This window comes from Triticum urartu, chromosome 6A (assembly GCF_056163025.1).
Source record: "Triticum urartu cultivar PI428250 chromosome 6A, HENAU_Tu73, whole genome shotgun sequence".
Taxonomy (NCBI): Eukaryota; Viridiplantae; Streptophyta; class Magnoliopsida; order Poales; family Poaceae; genus Triticum; species Triticum urartu.
In genome coordinates this window covers 80764052-80786587 of record NC_141878.1, presented here as the reverse complement: position 1 = coordinate 80786587, position 22536 = coordinate 80764052, and the positions used below count along the sequence as shown (strand labels likewise).

Sequence of the window (22536 nt, the reverse complement as noted above, 5' to 3'; positions counted from 1 at the left end):
TTAGAACACGTCTAGCTTTGCCTGTTGTCCTGTTAAGCACTTGCTTGCTATGTATTTACTGTTTCTCCCCCCTCTTCTCTCCGGTAGACCCCGTGACGATGCTGATGCCCTTGTGGTCGACTACGTCACCGACGACCCCTCCTTGTCTGAGCAACTAGGCAAGCCCCCCCCCCCTTGATCACCAGATATCGCCTATTCTTCTCTACTGCTTGCATTAGAGTAGTGTAGCATGTTACTGCTTTCAGTTAATCCTATACTGCTGCATAGCCTGTCCTTGCTACTACTGTTGTTACCTTTACCTGCTATCCTACTACTTAGTATAGGATGCTAGTGTTCCATCAGTGGCCCTACACTCTTGTCCGTCTGCCATGCTATACTACTGGGCCGTGATCACTTCGGGAGGTGATCACGGGCATATACTATTTACTTTACACTATTACATTACCTGTGATACTGTTCGGAGATGGGGGCTGAAGGGGCAGGTGGCTCCATCCCGGTAGAGGTGGGCCTGGGTTCCCGACGGCCCCCGACTGTTACTTTGTGGCGGAGCGACAGGGCAGGTTGAGACCACCTAGGAGAGAGGTGGGCCTGGCCCTGGTCGGCATTCGCAGATACTTAACACGTTAAACGAGATCTTGGTATTTGATCTGAGTCTGGCTACTGGCCTATACGCACTAACCATCTACGCAGGGACAGTTATGGGCACTCGATGTCGTGGTATCAGCCGAAGCCTTCGTGATGTCAGCGACTGAGTGGCGCGCGCCGGATTGGACCGTAAGCCTGCTCTTGTATTAAGGGGGTTAGTTCTGCTTCCGGCCGCGTTGGCAACGTGCAGGTGTGCAAAGGGCGATGGGCCCAGACCCCTGCGCCATAGGATTTAGACCGGCGTGCTGACCTCTCTGTTGTGCCTAGGTAGGGCTGCGACGTGTTGATCTTCCGAGGCCGGGCATGACCCAGAAAAGTGTGTCCGGCCAAATGGGATCGAGCGTGTTGGGTTATGTGGTGCACCCCTGCAGGGAAGTTAATCTATTCGAATAGCCGTGATCTTCGGTAACAGGACGACTTGGAGTTGTACCTTGACCTTATGACAACTAGAACCGGATACTTAATAAAACACACCCTTCCAAGTGCCAGATACAACCGGTGATCGCTCTCTAACAGGGCGACGAGGAGAGGATCGCCGGGTAGGTTTATGCTATGCGATGATACTTGGAGGACTTCAGTCTACTCTCTTCTACATGCTGCAAGATGGAGGCTGCCAGAAGCGTAGTCTTCGAAAGGACTAACTATCCCCCTCTTATTCCAGCTTTCTGCAGTTCAGTCCACATATAATAGCCTTATTCCAGTTGATACCAATGCATACATATGTAGTGTAGCTCCTTGCTTGCGAGTACTTTGGATGAGTACTCACGGTTGCTTTTCTCCCTCTTTTCCCCCCTTTCCCTTCTACCTGGTTGTCGCAACCAGATGCTGGAGTCCAGGAGCCAGACGCCACCGTCGACGACGACTCCTACTACACCGGAGGTGCCTACTACAACGTGCAGGCCGCTGATGACGTTCAGGAGTAGTTTAGGAGGATCCCAGGCAGGAGGCCTGCGCCTCTTTCGATCTGTATCCCAGTTTGTGCTAGCCTTCTTAAGGAAAACTTTTTTAACTCATGTCTGTACTCAGATATTGTTGCTTCCGCTGACTCGTCTATGATCGAGTTCTTGTATTCGAGCCCTCGAGGCCCCTGGCTTGTAATATGATGCTTGTATGACTTATTTTATTTGTAGAGTTGTGTTGTGATATCTTCCCGTGAGTCCCTGATCTTGATCGTACACGTTTGCGTGTATGATTAGTGTACGATTAAATCGGGGGCGTCACAAGTTGATATCAGAGCCGACTGCCTGTAGGAATCCCCCTTCCACACTCCTTGGCCGAAGTTGAGTCTAGACATTACTAAAACTTTTACTAACATGGCTGTGTGTCTTACGGGCACACGTCGCCATCGGGTGGTATTAGGATCTTTTATTCCTCGCCTTTACTCTGGGACCCTGATCTCTCTTCTATTCGGGTTAAATGGTTTTGCTAACTCTAACTCTAGGTTCTCGTAAATACTTTCTCCCGGAGAGCCCCTTCATTCCAGATGATGGCCTGCTTCACCAGAAGATTCCGAAGATACTCTTTGCTATTCCTCTCGAGACTTTGTGCCCATCACTTTTGCTATTCCCGACCACCGATAAATCCTTATGGATAACTACTTACACTTGCCATTCATACGATCATCCCCCATTGATCTTGTTATTACAAGATACCCCGAAGTCTTCTCTATTGTTTCGATAATCCTTTGAGCTTACTGCCTTGCTGTTCTTTGTCACCCGAATACCCCTACGGATAATTCTCGCGCTTATCGAGTATCCGCTCATCCCCTAGTTGTTCATGTGTTTCACAATGGTCTTCGAAATACTATTCGATCCTCCAAAAATCCTTAGTAGCTTATTACTCTGCAATACTTGCCTGCTTGCATTATGGATGCTTTCCATATGTCTGGCAATATTCGTTAGTATCCTTAGGCATCGTCTTTTTGATCCTATTGATTCAACATGAGTGCGAATGCACGCAATCATCAGTTGATCCTTTTAAATTATCTTTCCGGCTCAGACATTATTTTAAAACATGAGCTGGATCTCGACCAATCAAATTGCTGTCGATTGTACCCCTAAGGCTATTCAACTTATCCATCCCTAATCAGAGCATTGCTTCTGATCCCTTATCTTGGAATTGATAATTCCTTTCCATTTGAACTTTGAGTTAGTCAGTTGTTTCCATAAACTGATCTCCTTGTATTCCTTCTTCCTCGGGTTGAGTACCGATGCTCACATCAGACCCCTTGTGGACCACCAGATCCTTTGTTGGATTTTATCCGACAGATTCCTTCATATTCTATAAGCTTGTGAGCCTTTCCTCAGATACATAATGCCTTTGGTAAATTGTATCATCTGCTTTCTCCAGCATGCTCTACTCTCTAGCTTGTGTTATTTATTCCTGAAATTGTGGTATATGCTCCTAAGATGCCTCGATGGGTTGCACCTATGCCTTCCATATTATGTGTGAACTCGAAAGTTTTCACGAGTCATAGTCGTCTGGTATTTTGCCAGATAATTCAACCCTACAACTTCTTCGAAAAAGAGAAGTGAATGAAAGGTTATACACTGAAGAAGTGGGAGTCGACCTTGAACTTGTGTTCATGCCCATGGACACGATGTATATCCTATCATGGGAGCTTCTTGTAATAATAACTATCCCCTTGATATAATATCATATGGTATCTGTGAATTGATCCTTGCAATCATGGTTCCGACCATATGTTCTTCTTTGATCCCATTTCTCGGGCAAGTTTAAGCGCTTGTCTTCTATATATCAATACACCCCACTTCAACCTTTCATTTGATATGCCTTCGAGTATTATCCCCTGGTATCTCGAGGATATCTTGCCATTGCACTACATCTTATGAACTTGTGCTGGAGTAATACCTTTCCCTATCAGAGTCACTCCACGAGTTCTGGGTTGTCATCAACCGAGACCATCGATAAGTGAATTGATTCCGCACTCTGATACGATAACTCTAAGTAACTTTCGTTGCTTATGAGTTTAATAATCCTTGAAGTCATTCCTAGCCTGATTGGATACATCCTTATCGTGCTAAATTTTAACTGTGCTACCTGGTTCTTTTTCCCGGAGCACACTTTTCGATGATGAACAAATCATGCATCGATCTTCCTCGTCATATCAATTCTCCTTGAACAACAAACTTGATTTCGAGTTTGTGTCGTACCTATGGTTCCAGTAACCTTTTGCTTCACCATTCCCTTGGTGTGATGTCGTCGCTGGTTGATTACATCTTCATGAAACCTCTCGAGAAGTGTGTCGTGATCATCATCAACATTCTGAGTGTTTCCAGGGTATCAATCGAATTCTTGATGAGAAATAGCATCCTTTGCCCTCGATGATTTGGGTTATCATCGACAACTTTATTGCATTCCCTCCAACACAAAACTTGTTCCTGTTTTGTGTTGTACCTTGAGTTCCTTGCTACCCGACTTATGATATGTTCTACCGCGGAGTATTACCATCTTTTATGTCAAGGATGTTGTGAGGATTACTCCACCTCTCAAGAATTCTTGGTATAGTGATACTTCTCCCCATCATCATTCTTTCTTGGTCCTCGAGTTGGTTCCAAACGGGGTACCAACAAGTGAACGGTGCTGTTTGGATTCTGCCCTTCTAGCAATCCTATTGCTTTGAAGTTAATGGTCGGCCATTCATTGTTTGACTATTGATTATTGAATCACCATTCCGACGTTGGTCGTGCAACCCAGCCCATATTCGGGTGCGCCTTTCAACCAATGTTTAATTGTGTATGTTTTCCCTCGAACATACTTAGTTATATCATTTGATCTGACAAATGTTATCTTCTTGTTCACATAAGTGTGGACATCCATCTTTTGAAAATCTTAATGAATTGTTGCTGAGTCCATCAGCCACCTCCTTATCCTCTCCTTGGTTTATTGATGAACTCTTGTTTCGGAACTCGCTTGCATAGTTCAATTCCCGAGAATCTTACAATGTCATCTCGACAATTTGTGTTGCACCTTTCTTCTCAGGCATCCTAAGTCTGAGTTATCCTAACGGCCATCGATCTGAACCTCGGTCAGATATGATGGTTGGAACATAATTTTAATAGCTATAACATTGGTTCTTATATGACCCGGTAAGGTCATGTCATGCCTAGCACACCTGGCCGGAGGACCTATTGTTATAGTTCTTCCTTTTAGCAAGATTAGCCATTCTTCCATTAGGAAATTGTAAGGCTTATTCTATAAGTTGATCCTGATGGATGCTGGTGTATCCAAAGTTCGACCTTTGCTTGAGGGCCATGTCAATGCTATCTCGAAGCATGTCGTTGGTACTTCGATCTTCAAAATGCTAAATTTCCTTTATCAATTATCCAAACATCGTTGTATGGGTAATGTCATGAAATTTCTCTCCCCTTACCTAAATGGTATTCTACTTTCTATCCTATCATGGATATGATACTCTGCTTGTCCTTGGGAAGGATATACCCCTGAAATATGTGTTTAAACACATTTTCCCTTTCCATTGTTCTGTATAACCTGATGATCACATTTTCCTTTCCATTGGTTTGTTTGACCTTTTCTTGTGATCTATATAATCTAAGCAGTAATAATTCACTGCTTATGTAAACACCTTGGTGTACAACTCTGTCAGTGAGACCCTGTTTCTACTGTTGATGACTTTTCGATAACCGCCGATGGACGAGAACTTTGCCTATTGGTCCGCCTCGTTCAACGAGCAGGAAAATGGTTCTCTTCGTCCCTCGCCCTTGGTACCGTTGTTGTTGCCGACATAACTGACAGGCTATCCTCTGACATGTCTGCTTACATGATCGTGCGAGACATTACCCCCCCTTCCTACTTTCGACCACATGGTGGGCCCATAACCCACAGTTCCACAAGATCGAAACCTGACTCCCATGTACACCCCCTGTTCCCAAGGTTGTTCCTCGCACGTGACCTCGCATGTAATTCACGAGCCACCTTCAGTTCTGATATCGGACACAATACTTATTCCCGTTGTTTTGACCCTTTCACGCCCTATAACAGACATTGAACGATTGCCTGCCCGCTCGAAACTTCCCAGGTTACCTCCTTACTTTGCTCTCGATAATTTCTTAAGATTCGATTCGAGAGTTACTTTCCGCCACCTTCCTCGATGTTGTCGACCCGATAGTCAACCTTGCCGACGTCCGTTCTCCCAGAATGCCTACCCTTTATTCTTTCGTAAGTATGATGGAGTTCCTGAAGAAAGGGCGCCGACTTCATCATGATGACCTGAAACAGAGAAATGAAGACTTCAACATAATGGATCGACCTCTTCGAGAAGAGCAACCAAGATCGAGAAGACCCGTTAGAATTTCGTAACCAGAATTTTCCCCTTAGTCCCCCTCTTAAATCTCGGGACGAGATTTCTTGTAGTGGAGGAGAATTGTGACGCCCGGGTAATTAAGCTACAGTAACCCTCTGCTAAGGATGCCACGTCCCTTCGGTTACTGTTGATAAACTCGAGTTAGTTCAAAAACGATTCAAATTCAAATTTAAAATATAAGCAAACAGTAAAAGTTTTCAAGCATTAAAACTAAATTGTTCATCATGTGGCAAATAATCCCTAACTAATTGAGGTGAAGAAACCACATTCTTATAGAAAGTTTAGATGCATTTGAATAATTAAAACAGTAGATAAAACAATGAAATAAATGTCTTTTGCATTTTATAAAATAATAAACTGTTTATTTAGTTGCCCCTAAGTTAATGGGACAGTAGCATAATTATTAACTCTAAATTAATGACTGCTTTTATAATTTATAAAACTAATACAACTGAGAAATTAAAAGAAAACAGAAAAGTAAATAAATAAAAGAAAAGAAAATACAAAAGAGAAAAACTAAACTAACAAAAAAACAAAAAACAAAGAGAAACCCCCCCCCCCCCCCGCTGGGCCAAGTGGCCCAGCTGGCCTTCGCCGTCCGAACTGGCCGGCCCAACTGGCCCAGCCGGCCACACCTTATCCCCACACCCCCGCAAACCCTAATCCCCAATCTCCCCCACTCCTCCCACTCTCCCCCCCCCGATTGGATCGGGGGCTCGAACCGCCCCGACCCCGTCGCCTCAACGCCGCGCCGGCGCCCGCCCGAAGCCATCCGTCGCCGCCCGAAGACCACCCCGTCGCCGGACTCCCCATCACCGCGCGCCTGCGTCGTCCCGCACCCGGCGTGCCCACGACTGCGCCTCGGAGCTCGACGTCGCCGTCGCCCCGATCGCCTACGTCCACCCTGCCGCCGGATCTCGTCGCCCCGCCGCACATCGTCCCCGACCCCCGCTGCCCAGTTCCCTATGAACCCCCTGTGAGCTTCGCCGTTCGTCCCCTCCCTTCTCCTCTGATTCGCATCGCCGTCGCCCGCCTGTGCCTCAACGCTGCCGAGCCCGGACCTGCTCCGGACAAGCCCGTCACCCCCCTCCCTCACCGCGCCTCCGCACGCCGCTTGCCCGCGCGTGCGCAGCCTCACCTCACCAGCGATGCGGCCTCGCCGGCCCACGCGCCCGCGCCTCCCACTGCTGCAGCTGCCGTGGCCTCGCCCCTCACGCCAGCCCGTCCGCGCGGCCCCACTCCGGCGGCGCCTCCTCTGCCGCCCGCGAGCTCGCTCGTCGCCGGCCCCGCACTCCGTCTCCCCACGTCAGCCGGCCACCGCGGTCGCCTTGGCCACTGGCCTCGCCTCGCCACACTCCGTGCGGGTGAGCGCTCGCCCCGGCGCCCGTCGCCCTCCTGCCCGCTAACCCGCTAAGGCCCCCCGGGGCCTATGACAAGGGGGCCCCATCCCCCAGAACGTTTTATATAAAAAAAGAATAAAAATAATAATAAATAAAATTATTAATTAATTAAATAAATTAATTGTGTTTAATTAACCTAATAACTAATTAAACTAATTAACTACTGTTAATTAACATAACTAATCTGTTAACTAAACTAATTAACCTGGTTAATTAGTTAACAGACAATGACATGTGGGTCCCACTGGACCCACCTGTCTGTTTGACTGGTCAACCGACCAGTTGACCTGCTGACATCACTCTGATGTCATGCCTGCATCATCATTCACTGTTCTGGATAATGTTGGGTTTAAATAAATAATTAAAATCAGAAAATGATTTAAATCTTTAAAAAATCATATCTTTTAATCCGTAATTCGGATGAAAATACTTTATACATGGAAGTTGCTCAGAACAATGAGACTAATTCGAATACGCAGCCCGTTCGTCCGCCACACATCCCTAGCATAGAAAACATGCAACTTTTCCTCTCCGATTCATCTGTCCAAAAACGCGAAACACCGGGGATATTTTCCCGGATGTTTCCCCCCTTCACCAGTATCACCTCATACCGCGTTAGAACACGTCTAGCTTTGCCTGTTGTCCTGTTAAGCACTTGCTTGCTATGTATTTACTGTTTCTCCCCCCTCTTCTCTCCGGTAGACCCCGTGACGATGCTGATGCCCTTGTGGTCGACTACGTCACTGACGACCCCTCCTTGTCTGAGCAACCAGGCAAGCCCCCCCCCTTGATCACCAGATATCGCCTATTCTTCTCTACTGCTTGCATTAGAGTAGTGTAGCATGTTACTGCTTTCAGTTAATCCTATACTGCTGCATAGCCTGTCCTTGCTACTACTGTTGTTACCTTTACCTGCTATCCTACTACTTAGTATAGGATGCTAGTGTTCCATCAGTGGCCCTACACTCTTGTCCGTCTGCCATGCTATACTACTGGGCCGTGATCACTTCGGGAGGTGATCACGGGCATATACTATTTACTTTACACTATTACATTACCTGTGATACTGTTCGGAGATGGGGGCTGAAGGGGCAGGTGGCTCCATCCCGGTAGAGGTGGGCCTGGGTTCCCGACGGCCCCCGACTGTTACTTTGTGGCGGAGCGACAGGGCAGGTTGAGACCACCTAGGAGAGAGGTGGGCCTGGCCCTGGTCGGCATTCGCAGATACTTAACACGTTAAACGAGATCTTGGTATTTGATCTGAGTCTGGCTACTGGCCTATACGCACTAACCATCTACGCAGGGACAGTTATGGGCACTCGATGTCGTGGTATCAGCCGAAGCCTTCGTGATGTCAGCGACTGAGTGGCGCGCGCCGGATTGGACCGTAAGCCTGCTCTTGTATTAAGGGGGTTAGTTCTGCTTCCGGCCGCGTTGGCAACGTGCAGGTGTGCAAAGGGCGATGGGCCCAGACCCCTGCGCCATAGGATTTAGACCGGCGTGCTGACCTCTCTGTTGTGCCTAGGTAGGGCTGCGACGTGTTGATCTTCCGAGGCCGGGCATGACCCAGAAAAGTGTGTCCGGCCAAATGGGATCGAGCGTGTTGGGTTATGTGGTGCACCCCTGCAGGGAAGTTAATCTATTCGAATAGCCGTGATCTTCGGTAACAGGACGACTTGGAGTTGTACCTTGACCTTATGACAACTAGAACCGGATACTTAATAAAACACACCCTTCCAAGTGCCAGATACAACCGGTGATCGCTCTCTAACAGGGCGACGAGGAGAGGATCGCCGGGTAGGTTTATGCTATGCGATGATACTTGGAGGACTTCAGTCTACTCTCTTCTACATGCTGCAAGATGGAGGCTGCCAGAAGCGTAGTCTTCGAAAGGACTAACTATCCCCCTCTTATTCCAGCTTTCTGCAGTTCAGTCCACATATAATAGCCTTATTCCAGTTGATACCAATGCATACATATGTAGTGTAGCTCCTTGCTTGCGAGTACTTTGGATGAATACTCACGGTTGCTTTTCTCCCTCTTTTCCCCCCTTTCCCTTCTATCTGGTTGTCGCAACCAGATGCTGGAGTCCAGGAGCCAGACGCCACCGTCGACGACGACTCCTACTACACCGGAGGTGCCTACTACAACGTGCAGGCCGCTGATGACGTTCAGGAGTAGTTTAGGAGGATCCCAGGCAGGAGGCCTGCGCCTCTTTCGATCTGTATCCCAGTTTGTGCTAGCCTTCTTAAGGCAAACTTTTTTAACTCATGTCTGTACTCAGATATTGTTGCTTCCGCTGACTCGTCTATGATCGAGTTCTTGTATTCGAGCCCTCGAGGCCCCTGGCTTGTAATATGATGCTTGTATGACTTATTTTATTTGTAGAGTTGTGTTGTGATATCTTCCCGTGAGTCCCTGATCTTGATCGTACACGTTTGCGTGTATGATTAGTGTACGATTAAATCGGGGGCGTCACAATGGGTACTGGCCATGGTTAAGGGGACCTCTACGAAAAAACTATGTCTTGATCATCCAGTTTTTAAACACCAGGCAATGCGAGGACTATAACGGAGGCGATCGAGTCTTGTGGGGAAAAGTAAATCGATTAGCCGTGTCCCTAGTTACAAACAATTTGAGCAACTGGAATTTGGATTATATGGAGATCTCAACACTGTTACCGATTAAATGAATTTGGGTTAATGTTAACTTTGGGATACCTACTAATAAAGCAAGGTGCGTTCCGCCCATTCTTTCATCCGTTCACCGCCGAAAAGATCCTTTTTCTACCCGATGTGGTACTAAATTCTTATGTGTTTGTCTACTAGACAAAGAATTTTTGTATGTGGGCCACGCGTTGTGGCCCAGTGAAGTTAGCCCACTTATTTTTCTGGCCAGGCAGCTAAGAAAATTCTATTTTCCGCACTGGACGACAAATAGTCGGAGTTTCCCGCAGGACAACCAATAATTGGCTGGCTCTTTTTTATTTTTTTATGTATTTTAATTCTAATTTTATTCTCCTTTCCTTATCTCTTTTTCCCTTCCAAGTTTGTTTTTCTTTTAGAATTTATTCATAAATTAAAAAAATTCAAAAAAATCAGAATTAAAAAAACAAATATTAGAAAATGTTCATAATTCCAAAATTTTGTTGCTATTTTGAAAAATATTAGGAACTTGCTAAAAGTTGCAATTTTTTCTTTAAAACTATTGTTTTTCAAAAATTGTTCTGAATTTCTAAAAAGAAAATGGCATTTGTAAAAATGCTCCAAATTTGAAAAATATTCATGTTTTAGTAAAATTTTCAAAATTAAAAATAATTTTTGTGGATAAAAGATACACATTTTCTAAAAATCTTATGAATTTTCAACACATGTTCCCGGTTAAAAAAAATGTTGACATGTTCAAATAATGTTCATGTTTTTATAAAAAAAGTTGGTGTTCTCATAAAATGTTTGTGAATTTTAAAAGATGTTTCCTTTCATATTTTATTTGCGTTTTTTCGAAAGTGGACATAATTTTCAAAAAACTGTTCAGAGTTTTAAAAACTGTTCATGTTTCCTAGAATATTCAAAAATTTCATACCTTAGAATCTCCTCGATTGAAAGGATTGAAAGGAAGAGTAGATTGAATAATTCATGGGCCTTCTCTGGCGTATGATGACGTAAAACAATGCTAATAATGCATCTTTGCTTAGGGTAGCACTCGACGTTTTCTGACACTCGACGCAGGGTGTAATTCTAGTAGTGTTAACACAATATGTCTCACCACTTTTTAAGAATAGCTAGTTATTAAAGATAAGACTAAGAGATAAATCACTAGACATACTTATATTCTCATATCCAAATCACATACAAGGCTTAACATAGAACTGTCTTATCAACCACTGCACCTGCCCTTATAACTTATTGTAGACATACTTTTACTCTCATGTCCAAATCACATGCAAGACTTAAGATAAGACTGTCCTATCATCCACTATACATGCCCTTATACACTTTGCCCCAATGCATGAATGGGCGGATTTGTACAGAAACCGCCTTACTTATAGCATCGTTCATAACAGAATTCCTACAACCTGCTTCCTTTAATATAGAGTGCCATTCCATCTTGCCCTGGCCCGGGCTAGACTTGAGCAAATTTAGCCTTCATCCAGAGACGAAGAAGGAAAAAACCCAGAGAGACAGGGAGCATGTATCGCATCCTTGCACAAATGTAACCCTGCCAAGGACATGCATGCATGCGAGCACACCGGGTCTTCTTCATGATCTCGCATGCAACTGCCGTTTTCCCTTAGACGAAGTCACTTGGTGAAACGAGCAGCAGCGCGGCCTATTTATGCACACCGCGTCACAAATCTCGGGCGGTGTACGTACGTCCACGGTGGTTCCGGCTCAGAGCTCTCCCTCTCTCTGTCACTCACATGGCGGTCGCCACCGCGTCCGGCGTGATCTCCGCCCTGCTGGTTCTCGCCGGAGTCGCGGTCACGGCGCAGCCACATCCTGCGGCGGGAGGGCCACCCGCTACACCTCCTCCGGCGGCGGGAGCCACCCCTCCGCCGGCGGTAGGGCCGCCCAAGGCGCCTCCGTTGCCGGCCGGGCCGCCCAAGTTCCCCGCGATCCTCGCGTTCGGCGACTCGGTGGCCGACACGGGCAACAACAACCACCTCCGGACGTTCATCCGCTCCAACTTCCCGCCCTACGGCAAGGACTTCCCCGGCCACAAGCACACCGGCCGGTTCTCCAACGGCAAGATCAGCGTCGACCTCCTAGGTAAGTACCATCCATTACCCTGTACTTTTGCCATGGAAATGTATTTTCACAATATATTTTCCCAAACAACCAAGGATCAATTTGTTTTGGAAATGCGTGCGTGCGTGCAGCGTCGGCGCTGGGCGTGAAGGAGCTGCTGCCGCCGTACCTGAAGAAGGGGCTCTCCATCGAGGAGCTCAAGACGGGGGTGAGCTTCGCGTCCGCGGGCAACGGCTTCGACAACGCCACGTGCCGGACCATGTCGGCGCTGACGATGGAGCGGCAGCTGCAGCTGTTCCAGGAGTACAAGGAGAAGGTCGGGGGCAGCGTGCCCGACAAGGCGCTCTACTTCATCGTGACGGGCAGCAACGACATCGTGGAGCACTTCACCTTCGCGGACGGCATCACGGAGCCCGGGTACGCGGAGAGCATGGTGAGCCGGGCCATCGCCTACGTGCAGTCGCTGGCGGACCTGGGCGCGAAGCGGATCGCGCTGGTGGGGGCGCCGCCAGTGGGGTGCCTGCCGTCGCAGCGCATGATCGCCGGCGGGCTCCGGAAGCAGTGCGCCACGGACCGCAACCAGCTCGCCCTGCTCTTCAACCACAGGGTGGGGCAGGAGATGGCGAAGCTGGGCGTCAGGCTCCCCGGGGTCACGCTGGTGAACGTCGACATCTACACCATCCTCGCCGACGTGATCTACCGGCCGGAGGCGTTCGGGCTGAACAACACCCACGACGCGTGCTGCGGCTACATCGGGCTGGCCGCCGCCGTGCTCTGCAACTTCGCCAGCCCGCTCTGCAAGGACCCCTCCAAGTACTTGTTCTGGGACAGCTACCACCCCACCGAGAGGGGCTACCAGATCCTCATCGACGCCATCGTCGCCAAATACTTCAGATTCATGCACTAGCGATAGCAAGTTTCTTCTCTCTCGCTCTCTCTCTCTCTCTCTTTACAGTAGCATAATTCACTAGCGAGATTTTTAATAAGGGTAATACGTCATAGGAGTGCTCTGCTTTTTATTTTATTTTAGAGTAAATTCCACCTTGTCCATGCAAATATGTCGACAAGCTAAATAGTTGGTCCTCACTAACTCCAAATTCTTTTAACATCCAACCATGTCAACTCACTATGCCAAAATGCGCGAAAAGGATACATTTTTAATGCACACGCAACTATTCATGAAAAAGACACCTTTAAAATGCATCATGGATGATACTCATATTCAATATATATTTTACAACTATACGATAATCAGTAGCTTATACGTATTTTAGTTTCGAATCTCATATTGTTAATCTAAATTGTTTCATACAACCAGATCTCATTTAAATAATTGCAACTGATTCCCGTAGCTACAAGTGGGGTATCATCTCTAGTTGTATTTACTCCTTTGTGGCTTCTATTTTCGTTGTTAAGTTCCCGCAAAAATTGTATGGGGTGACAAACATGTACCAAAGCACACATGAGTCAAAAACTGCAAGCATAAGAATAAAATAGAAATGAAACGTAAAGCAACAAGATTTCTTCAGATATTCACAAGATTATTTTTGAGAATTTGAGAAATAAGGAACATGTAGGACACACATGGATTTTCTACAAGGTCAGAATATATCTCAAGCTATTCCTCATGGAAAATTACAGAGTTCCTACAACACTCCAAAGGCAAATGGGGGCCTAGAGCATAAAAGCTATAGATGATAAACTTGTTGAGAAGATTAAATACTCCCTCTGTAAACTAATATAAGAGCGTTTAGATTACTAAAGTAGTGATCTAAACACTCTTATATTAGTTTACGAAGGGAGTACAATAATAAGTAGCGATTCTCTCAACACAACATGTCTCTTACTAGTGGTATACACGAGGTCACCGCAGTGGTGAAGCCCATTGTCCCAGCACAACAACAGTATATGCACACATCAATGCTAGACAAAGCCACAGCATGTCTTTGCTTAAATACATTCAACATAACACTATTTCCACCCCCCGCAAAAACAAAACACAACACTATTTGCAAACAAATATTGCTACATCGAGCCGACATTTTTGCAGTACCGTGTTCCGTATATCCGCAGCAGACGCATGGCCCAGATAACAGACCTCGAAAGCAAAATGGGTTCATCCCTGCAGATATCAATAGTTACAACAAAGAATAAAACCAATGTGGGTGCAATAAAAATAGTTGTTTCCGCTGTGCTCTCAAATTAATCCCAGGGCCATCTTATGACATTTTGGGAGCAATATAAAAAATTAGACCAACTATGCAAAACTGGCAAGTAAAGAGTAAACGGCACATAAGCTGCTCATGCTGCTCATTTGTGTTACAGGAGCACCAGGTACATGTAATCCTAGTTCTGAAACATATTACTAATAGATTAGTAGAAACGCAACATTTCAATGCTAGATAAAAGCTTCAAGGCCCTCAAGCAACATTCTTCTTTCAAGAATCAACATTTCCAACGAAAGATATGTAAATACTAAGCCCTATAAGATGCACTACCATTCCAATAGATGGTCTTGGCTTTTATATAACATCAACACTGGTAAACTACAATCAAGCTTTCACATCTGAGATTTGGCATGGATAGGCTCAATTGGTGGAATTCAAACTAGCATAATCAAAAACAGCATGGACCGACAGTTGGACAGCAAAAAGTTAGACCCAATGATCAAGAGGAAATTGCACAAACCACCTACTATTGGTGCTAGTTTTGCACAAAACACTCACTTTACAGGTTTGTTGCACAAAACACCACATTCTGAGGTAATTTGTTGCAGCTAGGTCTAATCCACCATTTGGGTGCGTTGACATGATTCCTGACAAGTGGGTTCAGTTTGTAAGTGCATCCGTGACAAGAAAAAACAGCCACATCAGCAGCCAACTAGAACTATCAATATCTCACAATTCTTGCTCCAATTGAGCTGATTTTTTTCTAGAATATTATTGAGTGCACACATGATTTATTGGTTTGTTTTGCATTTTACGAAAATGTTAAATTTGAACAAAAATATTAAACAAGTCAACTAACATTGCAAAATCGCCCAGTATTTGGATGCTAAAACCTCATGGCGGTAATATTTTGGTGTGTGCGACTTGATGATGTCTGTAATGGTCACATGACAACTACTTGGATGGTAACACCTCATGGCGGTAATATTTTGGTACGTGAGAGTTGATGATGTCAATAATGGCTTTATGGCAGCCACTTGGATGCTAAAGCCTGACAGCGACAATATCTGCCATATCTTGGTGCTACTGATTTTATTTTATGAATATTGTGCCTATTTATGAATCATTTTATATTTGTGTAGCAATCTTATGTTTTTCACATGAAAATTTGTGGTGTGCTATTAGCTATTTGTAACCAGTAATGAATCTGGAAAGTTTCAGCTGGTTTGGATCACATTATAATGAGATATCTGCAGTTTACATTGGCTCATAATTTTTTTTACTCAAAAATCAAAATTTTCAAAAAAAAATGCAGAACAATTCCAGTAAATCACACATGTATGCAATACTACTCTCGAAAAAAGGCAGCTCATTTGGACCACAGTTTGTGAGATATTTGCAATGTTAGTTGACTCGTTGAAATTTAACATTTTAAAAAAATATTTAAAAAAACCCAATAAATCATAGATGCACTCACTAATATTCTGGGGAAAATCCAGCTCAATTGAAGCAAAGGATTGTGAGATATTGACAGTTCCAGTTGGCTGCTGATGCGGCAAGTTTTTCTTGCCGTGATGCACTTACAAACTGGACCCACTTGTCAGAAATCATGTCAACACATCCAAATGGTGGATTAGACCTAGTTGCAACGAATTACCCCAATATGTGGTGTTTTGTGCAACAAATCTGTAAAGTAGGTGTTCTATGCAAAACTAGCACCAAAAGTAGGTGGTTTGTGCAATTTCCTCAATGATCAAACCAGTCTGGGTCTGGTTACCACCAGAGGACCAGAGGTGTAGTGTACCCAGGAAAACCAAGCCAGTTCCCCTGTTTTTCAAAGGTAATATATTTTGTACAAAAATGCTTTTCAGGTCATGCAAATTTAGTGGGATAAATGCCTTTCAAGTACAAATTTTTTCGTTACTTGCCCAGTCACTTGACATTTGTTGGACAGGTCAGAAACAAACCATGACCATCTTCACTACTTTGACAAATTCTCCCAACATAAACAGAATCAACCAATAACGTCCTACATGCACAATTAGGACAGCGAAACACCACAAACGGAAACAGAATAAGATTTACCATTTCACAGGAGAGAATCTACAGAAAATAAGCAAGCACTTGGTATGAGAACAAGCTTACAACTTCATATAGTCGGTCTTGACAACGATGGTGGGAAGCCGAAGTATGGGTGGACACGTTCATGGTTGAAGCATGGCTTTGTCATCGTACAGATTTTCTTAAGTTCTGAAGTCCGGACCTCCACTGAAAAATAATCTATATCCCAAGTATCCACCCATTCAGTTTCATGACAGTCCTGCTGAGATTCTGTAGTGCCTCCGAGAAATAAGAATCCCGCAGCTGCGCCAACGGTGAAATAGTCATATTGGCCAGGCAAGGGTATAACACTCTCCAGCCGCCATTCCTTGGGAGATTCGCTGTTATTTTGAGTGGTATAAACAAGACGAAACGATCCATTTGGACTGTGATCACCAACAAGAGACAACAACTCAAGGGATCCTTCTCTACCAACTACAAAGCCAGGCAGACTTCTGGTCTGGCCAGGCCGAGTTCGGTGATGCATACCGTGTTCTGCAAGTGGCTGGCCAGGCAGACGTCTGAGCAGCTCGTGGAAACCACTGTGATCGCTGATGGTGGAAAACTCCATTCTCCGTGTATCCAGAACAAGAAATTTGTCCATCCAAGGCGACGCCGAGTAGAAGCAGCCACGCACATGGTCGAAACTTGACATGCCGCGGCAACCTCTCGAATCAGAACAGTTCTGCAGCCCATGGGGGCGGTCTGTGCCCAAAGAGCTCCAGCTGGGAGATGCAGCTATACACCATTGCCGAGTAACGGACGAGAAGACGAACGCGACAACCTTGGTTCTGTAGTGCGCTATGCATATCACCCTGAACGACGTCTCATCCTCATGGTCACCGACGGGGGCGAGGACTGGCGCCAATTCAGCCGGGCGTCCTTCCTGGGCGGTTATGGCGTCATCGGGCACGGGCGGCAGCAGCACGTAGCGGCGCGACAAGGGGTCGCACACGGCGAGGGCGGATCTGAAGGTTCTCCCCGGGACCCTGCAGTCGAGGAGGACGCGGCCGTCGCGGACGTCGCGGGGGTGCCAGGGGCTGAGCCACCCCTCCTTGGGCTTGGGCACGAAGGAGTAGGTGAAGTCGGCGGCGTCGAGGAGGGCGCGGGCGAGCCGCGCGGAGGGGTGCGGCGCCTGGGCGGGGTGGAAGGCGCCGCCCCTGTCGCTGATGAGGCCGAGGAGGGGCGGCGGGCGGAGCTTGCGGAAGCGGCGGAGGAAGGGGCGGTCGGTGATGACGCGGCGGAAGGTGGCGCAGGCGGCGGACGCGCAGGCGAGCGCCTCCGGGGTGGGCAGGCGGAGGAAGATCTCCTCCAGGATCTCGTCCGCGAGGAGCGAGAGGTGCGTCCCGCGGTCGGTGGTTGGTAGCACCGGCGAGTCCATGACGGGCGGAGGAATCGGGCGGAGAGGAAAGGGATCTGTAGTTAGGGTTTGACCAGATTTGGCGGGGCGGCCGGCAGCGCTGAAGAGTGGAGAGGGGGTCGTGTGCTGCTGCAGTGCTGCTCGCTTGTAGTGGAGAGGAAGCTGCTGCTCAGACCTCAGAGCATGATAGTCTCGCTCTGTCTCTCTCTTTTGAGTTGAGAGAGCAAACCCCCGGTACGACCCGGCAAACGCACCAGTTAGAAAAATTTGACCTAGATGGCTGTTTTAAACCGGCCTCAAACGTTTGGAATAATCGGTATCCTTCATATTCATATGGGAGGTCCGGGCGCGATCGGGCGTGTTCGCTACGTTGGATCGGGCCCACGTTGGCCCACTCAATCCCACATATATTTGTCCCCATCACCTTCTCGGACCAAATCCTAGTCACTCCACTCCGTCATCCAAACTCCCTTCCGGCGATCTCCGGCATGGTGTGCAACGGATTTGATTCCTACACCTCCAGATTAGTCGACCCCGAGCTCATCCCACAAGGCATCGAGGAGAAGATGGTCGCCAGGCTTGCGCTCCACCGCTCCCGGGAGGAGGCCGCCCAATGATAGTGCTTGGACTCCTTCCATCGGGATTCCATTGCGTCTACCCAAATGGCACATGCATCTGCCGCGAGGTGTGTCCCCGCTGCCTCACCGGAGGCGGTGCGGTCTGTCTGGTGTCCGAAAGCGGTAGTGGACGCACAACCCCTCCGTTGGCGCGCCAAGGCGAAGGTGAACGAACCGTGGGCGTCGTTTGACGTAAACATGGTGCGGCATGCCCACCGTGCAAGGCAGTGGACGCGGGAGGCTGCGACACCCCTAGCTGCGGTGGACGTTAATGAGGCGGAGTCGCATTCTCCGGCGCCCCATATGGTGCACTAGTCCGGGCACCACAACCGCGTCGGGTGGATGTCGTCAGCTCCTCCCCGGACGGATCCATCATCGATCTCACGTCCATCGACACCGTCAACGTTCCGGGCTCCGACGAGGAAGAGTAGGGCATGGGAGACGGTGGCACCTTGAGTCCCATGAGCCGGCTTGTATCCCATGTCCTACTCTACGTCACTGACGACCAGACCAACACTCTGGGGAGCGCAGCAGGCCGCCGTACATGGGGTCGGTTGAGACGGATGAGCTCCACTTAAGATTAGATTTATGTTGCATGTATAGTATGGATTTGAGGTTTTTAATTTCAGGTATCCGGTTATTTGGATTATTTGAAGTGTGACCAGCCACTGTCTGTGGACGCGCCCGAACGCGTCCATGGGTGTTTGGGGGGTCGGATTTGGGGTGCCCGGCTGTAAATGCTTTCATTGAGTGTGTGGAGCTGTGGAAAATACTTTCCCAAAATATTCTTGTGCACTAAATTTGAAGTAAAATTTTCCTCGAAACAAAATTGAGAAAAATGCACGGTGGAGCACGCAATTTGGTAAGGATGCACAATTCCATCCATCTACTCGTAAACAACTAAAAATGTCAAGTAAGCTTGTTTGGTTTGTTCCAAAACCATATATGTTTCCATAGTGTTGTTTGGGTTAAATGTACAAGTTGCATGTATCTGTTATTGTCTCTAGCGGCAACCCTGAGGATGACAGATGTATATGTAAAGGAACATGTGAACAGGGAATTATATGCTTTGTTATGCAGTATTATATGGTTGATGTTATCCAAGCAATATTCATATCATTTCTAGCGTCGTTTCTAAATTTTGTTTGCTCTTCTTAATACTTGTTACTTGGCAGCTGTTGGGAAATTGGTACTCTCATTTACTTGTTTGCAACCTTCAACACTCAAATCACTCAATTGTCATTGTAGTAATAAATTCTCTTGGAGTAATTATTTGTCATAGACGTTGTAGAGAGTGACAACTTAGTTGCTAAAGTATTAACAATAGTCTTTTCTCCTAACGAGTCGAATATAAATTGGAGCTGTGAAGTTTCCCGTGACGATTGTTGGTGGAGCAATGTGAAGAGAAATCATTGATAGTCAACATGACTGATACTAAAAGATATCTTAGCTCAGAATTTGCAACGCTTCATTTTTGTTTAAACAAATATGCACATATCGGAAATCAATACATAAGATTATTAGCTCAAAACTTCAAAAGCATCCCGTGTGCACACATGAGATATCAATGCACAAGAACATTGCCCAACAACCATGAACTAGTGTGTTAATACCATGCTAGGGAGTAAACAACCACAAACATGCATGAAAGATTAGTAGTATAAACAATCGATCCAATTATCATGTTCTATAAGGTCACTTATATAAATGTGGTCTCTATTGCACAGAATAGCTAGAAACTATTTACTAGCGTGTGCAATAATGACATGCACACAAATTGTAATTTTTATTTAAAAACAATATGTCATAATTAGAGTGCTGGCCAGATGGAGACATTCCAGACCTGGCGCCTTAAGTGGTTGCCCCTTTGGCCTTGCCCCCTGACTGCGCCTGCATTTTGGTTAGGAGTTTTTTGAGATGGAGTCTGAAATGAACCCACCTAGGATACCGTTATTCTGGCAAGCTTTCTTTGGTCTATCTGAGAAGATTGGTTGATATATCTTCTCCCGCGAAAGCTCTGTCACTAATTATATCAACAACCTGTGACTAAATAAGATTTGCAATTAACATGAACAAACAGACAATTGAAATATGTGCACGAGATATATCAATAGTAACAAATAGGAATTGTGGATTGTCAAGGTGATAAGAGAAAATGGTGTGTATCCCAGATATTATACGTCTTCGATGAGGTGGCTACGGTTGGATTCTCGGTATTATCTAGGATTGTTGTTCTATTGGAACAAACAAACCCACCTAGGACTGTTGTTCTATTGGAATAGTCATCTTACATATATGTGTTTCGCAAACATTAACAAGTATTGTCCGAGAGCGACAAATAAACGATTGTTGGCTTGGATAATCCTCAAGACCAAACGAGCTCCCTCGCAGTTGCCCCCGCTTCTTGGGGGAGGCAACGATCCTATCAGAGGACGTGAGTGGGGCCATCCACGTGACGACGGTCTGCCACGCTAGCTCTCTCACCTGGTAAGGCCTGCACACGTCGCAGTTTTTCTCTTTTAGCTATGTCCTGCAAATATATGTGAAAAGGTACAAAATTCAAAACCTCAAAATTTCTGAATTTTTTAAATTCCAAATGTTTCTAAACAAGAGGGACGTAAGTAAGTTCTAAAATTGCCAGAACCGAAAGTTATCAACAACCAAAATGCCGCGGGGGAGGGGGGAGGGTCCTCTCAAGAAAAAATTGTCGGAATTGGACCGTGTGCTTGATTTGTTACCTTGGTTGCCCGCCGCCCATCCGCCATGACCCCTCGAGACAGGCCATATATGCCCTCTAACATCCTCTCGATCTCACCTTGTTAAGTTCAAATTAATCAATCTGACAAGTGACAAACACATAGTGATGACCACCGTATTTTGTACGTACGTACCCACACCTTCAGCCATATAGCTGAGAATACAAAGACCAGACAAGCTAAGCTTCTTAGAATTGTCGAACCAATCACAAATTATATTCGCTTATTCGACGCTGGTAGTTTGTTTGTGTATGTAGTTATATATACATACCCTAGCTGTACATCACGCATTTTAGACTGTTCTTAGTGCGTGCCGATTGAGCATTTCCGGCCAGTGTCGATCGATAGAGTAGCTGCCGGCCATGGGGAAGAAGGCCGCCGCCGTGATCTGCGGGACGGCGAGCTTACTCGGCCTCCTCGCGGCCATCCTAGGATTCGTCGGCGAGGGCACCAAGTCCCAGGTAGGCATGATAATTAGCTTTGCTTTGCTAGCTCCAGTATGCAGTAGGACAGGTGCCGCGGATCACGAACAGAGCTGACACAGTAGTGCTCGTGCTGTCGTGCAGTCGTTTGCTGGGTTCGACGGGGTGCACTGCGTGTACCGGAGCACGGCGGCGCGGGGTTGCGGCGTCACGGCCACGCTGTTCCTCCTGGCGGCGCAGGTCCTCCTCGCCGCCGCCACCGGCTGCTCCGGCTGTTGCCGGCCAGAGACGCGGAAGATCCCGTCCGAGACCAAGCGCGTCTTCGCCGTCGCCATGTACATCCTCTCATGGTATGACGCATTACCCCCCCCCCCCCTCTCTCTCTAGACTTTCTCTCTCTCTAGACTTTCTCTCTCGTGTCTAACGTGTAGTGTGCACGCATGTGCTGTGCGAACGAAGGATCCTGATGTTCATCGCGGCGGTGCTGTTTTACATCGGCGCGATGTGGAACACGGCCGGGAAGCGGAAGCCGGCGGAAGGGACCAGCGCCGGCGAGGACTGCTACGTGCTGCAAACTGGGGTGTTCGCCACCGCGTCCGCGCTGTCCCTCATCGTCGTCGGCTTCGGCATCGGCTCCTACTTCCTGCTCGGAGCGTCGGCGCCGCCACGGGAGCAGCAGCCGGAGATCGCCCTGGGGCAGCCGCCGCCCTACTTCCAGGCGCAGCCCCAGCCCCACGGCGGCTATCCGGCCGGTGCCACCTGGCAGACACGCGTATGAACCAAGCTCTTCCTCGGCCTTGGAATTTTCAGAATTGCTAATGCAAATCACACGAGAATTTGTAAAGTTTTAATGGACCGTCTCATATATATCAGCAAGATCAATCGAGCCATGTATAGGAAACCAAAAGAGGATTTCTCTGAATCTTTTCTGAAAACTGTTATAGGTAATATAGGAATTTTCAGTGGAATCAGCTTC

The 22536-nt window shown here is 46.9% G+C and overlaps 3 protein-coding genes across 3 annotated transcripts; 2 read left to right on the top strand and 1 right to left on the bottom strand.

Moving 5' to 3' along the window:
- Nucleotides 1-11517: 11517 nt before the first annotated feature.
- Nucleotides 11518-13754, top strand: LOC125530098 (GDSL esterase/lipase At3g14820-like). The gene is made up of 2 exons (XM_087526701.1): nucleotides 11518-12158; nucleotides 12269-13754. Exons 1-2 carry the CDS (start codon nucleotides 11810-11812, stop codon nucleotides 13042-13044), a joined length of 1125 nt encoding a protein of 374 aa, XP_087382827.1. The 5' UTR covers nucleotides 11518-11809; the 3' UTR covers nucleotides 13045-13754.
- Nucleotides 13755-13940: 186 nt separating this feature from the next.
- LOC125530097 (uncharacterized) lies at nucleotides 13941-17965 on the bottom strand. Its single transcript, XM_048694489.2, has 2 exons — nucleotides 16451-17965; nucleotides 13941-14259 (listed from the first exon to the last, which is right to left on the bottom strand). Exon 1 carries the CDS (start codon nucleotides 17784-17786, stop codon nucleotides 16455-16457), a length of 1332 nt encoding a protein of 443 aa, XP_048550446.2. The 5' UTR covers nucleotides 17787-17965; the 3' UTR covers nucleotides 13941-14259; nucleotides 16451-16454.
- A 3535-nt stretch (nucleotides 17966-21500) lies between these two features.
- Nucleotides 21501-22338, top strand: LOC147964069 (uncharacterized). The gene is made up of 3 exons (XM_087529815.1): nucleotides 21501-21599; nucleotides 21705-21910; nucleotides 22020-22338. The coding sequence occupies exons 1-3, from the start codon at nucleotides 21501-21503 to the stop codon at nucleotides 22336-22338; spliced, it is 624 nt and encodes a 207-aa protein (XP_087385941.1).
- Nucleotides 22339-22536: the final 198 nt, after the last annotated feature.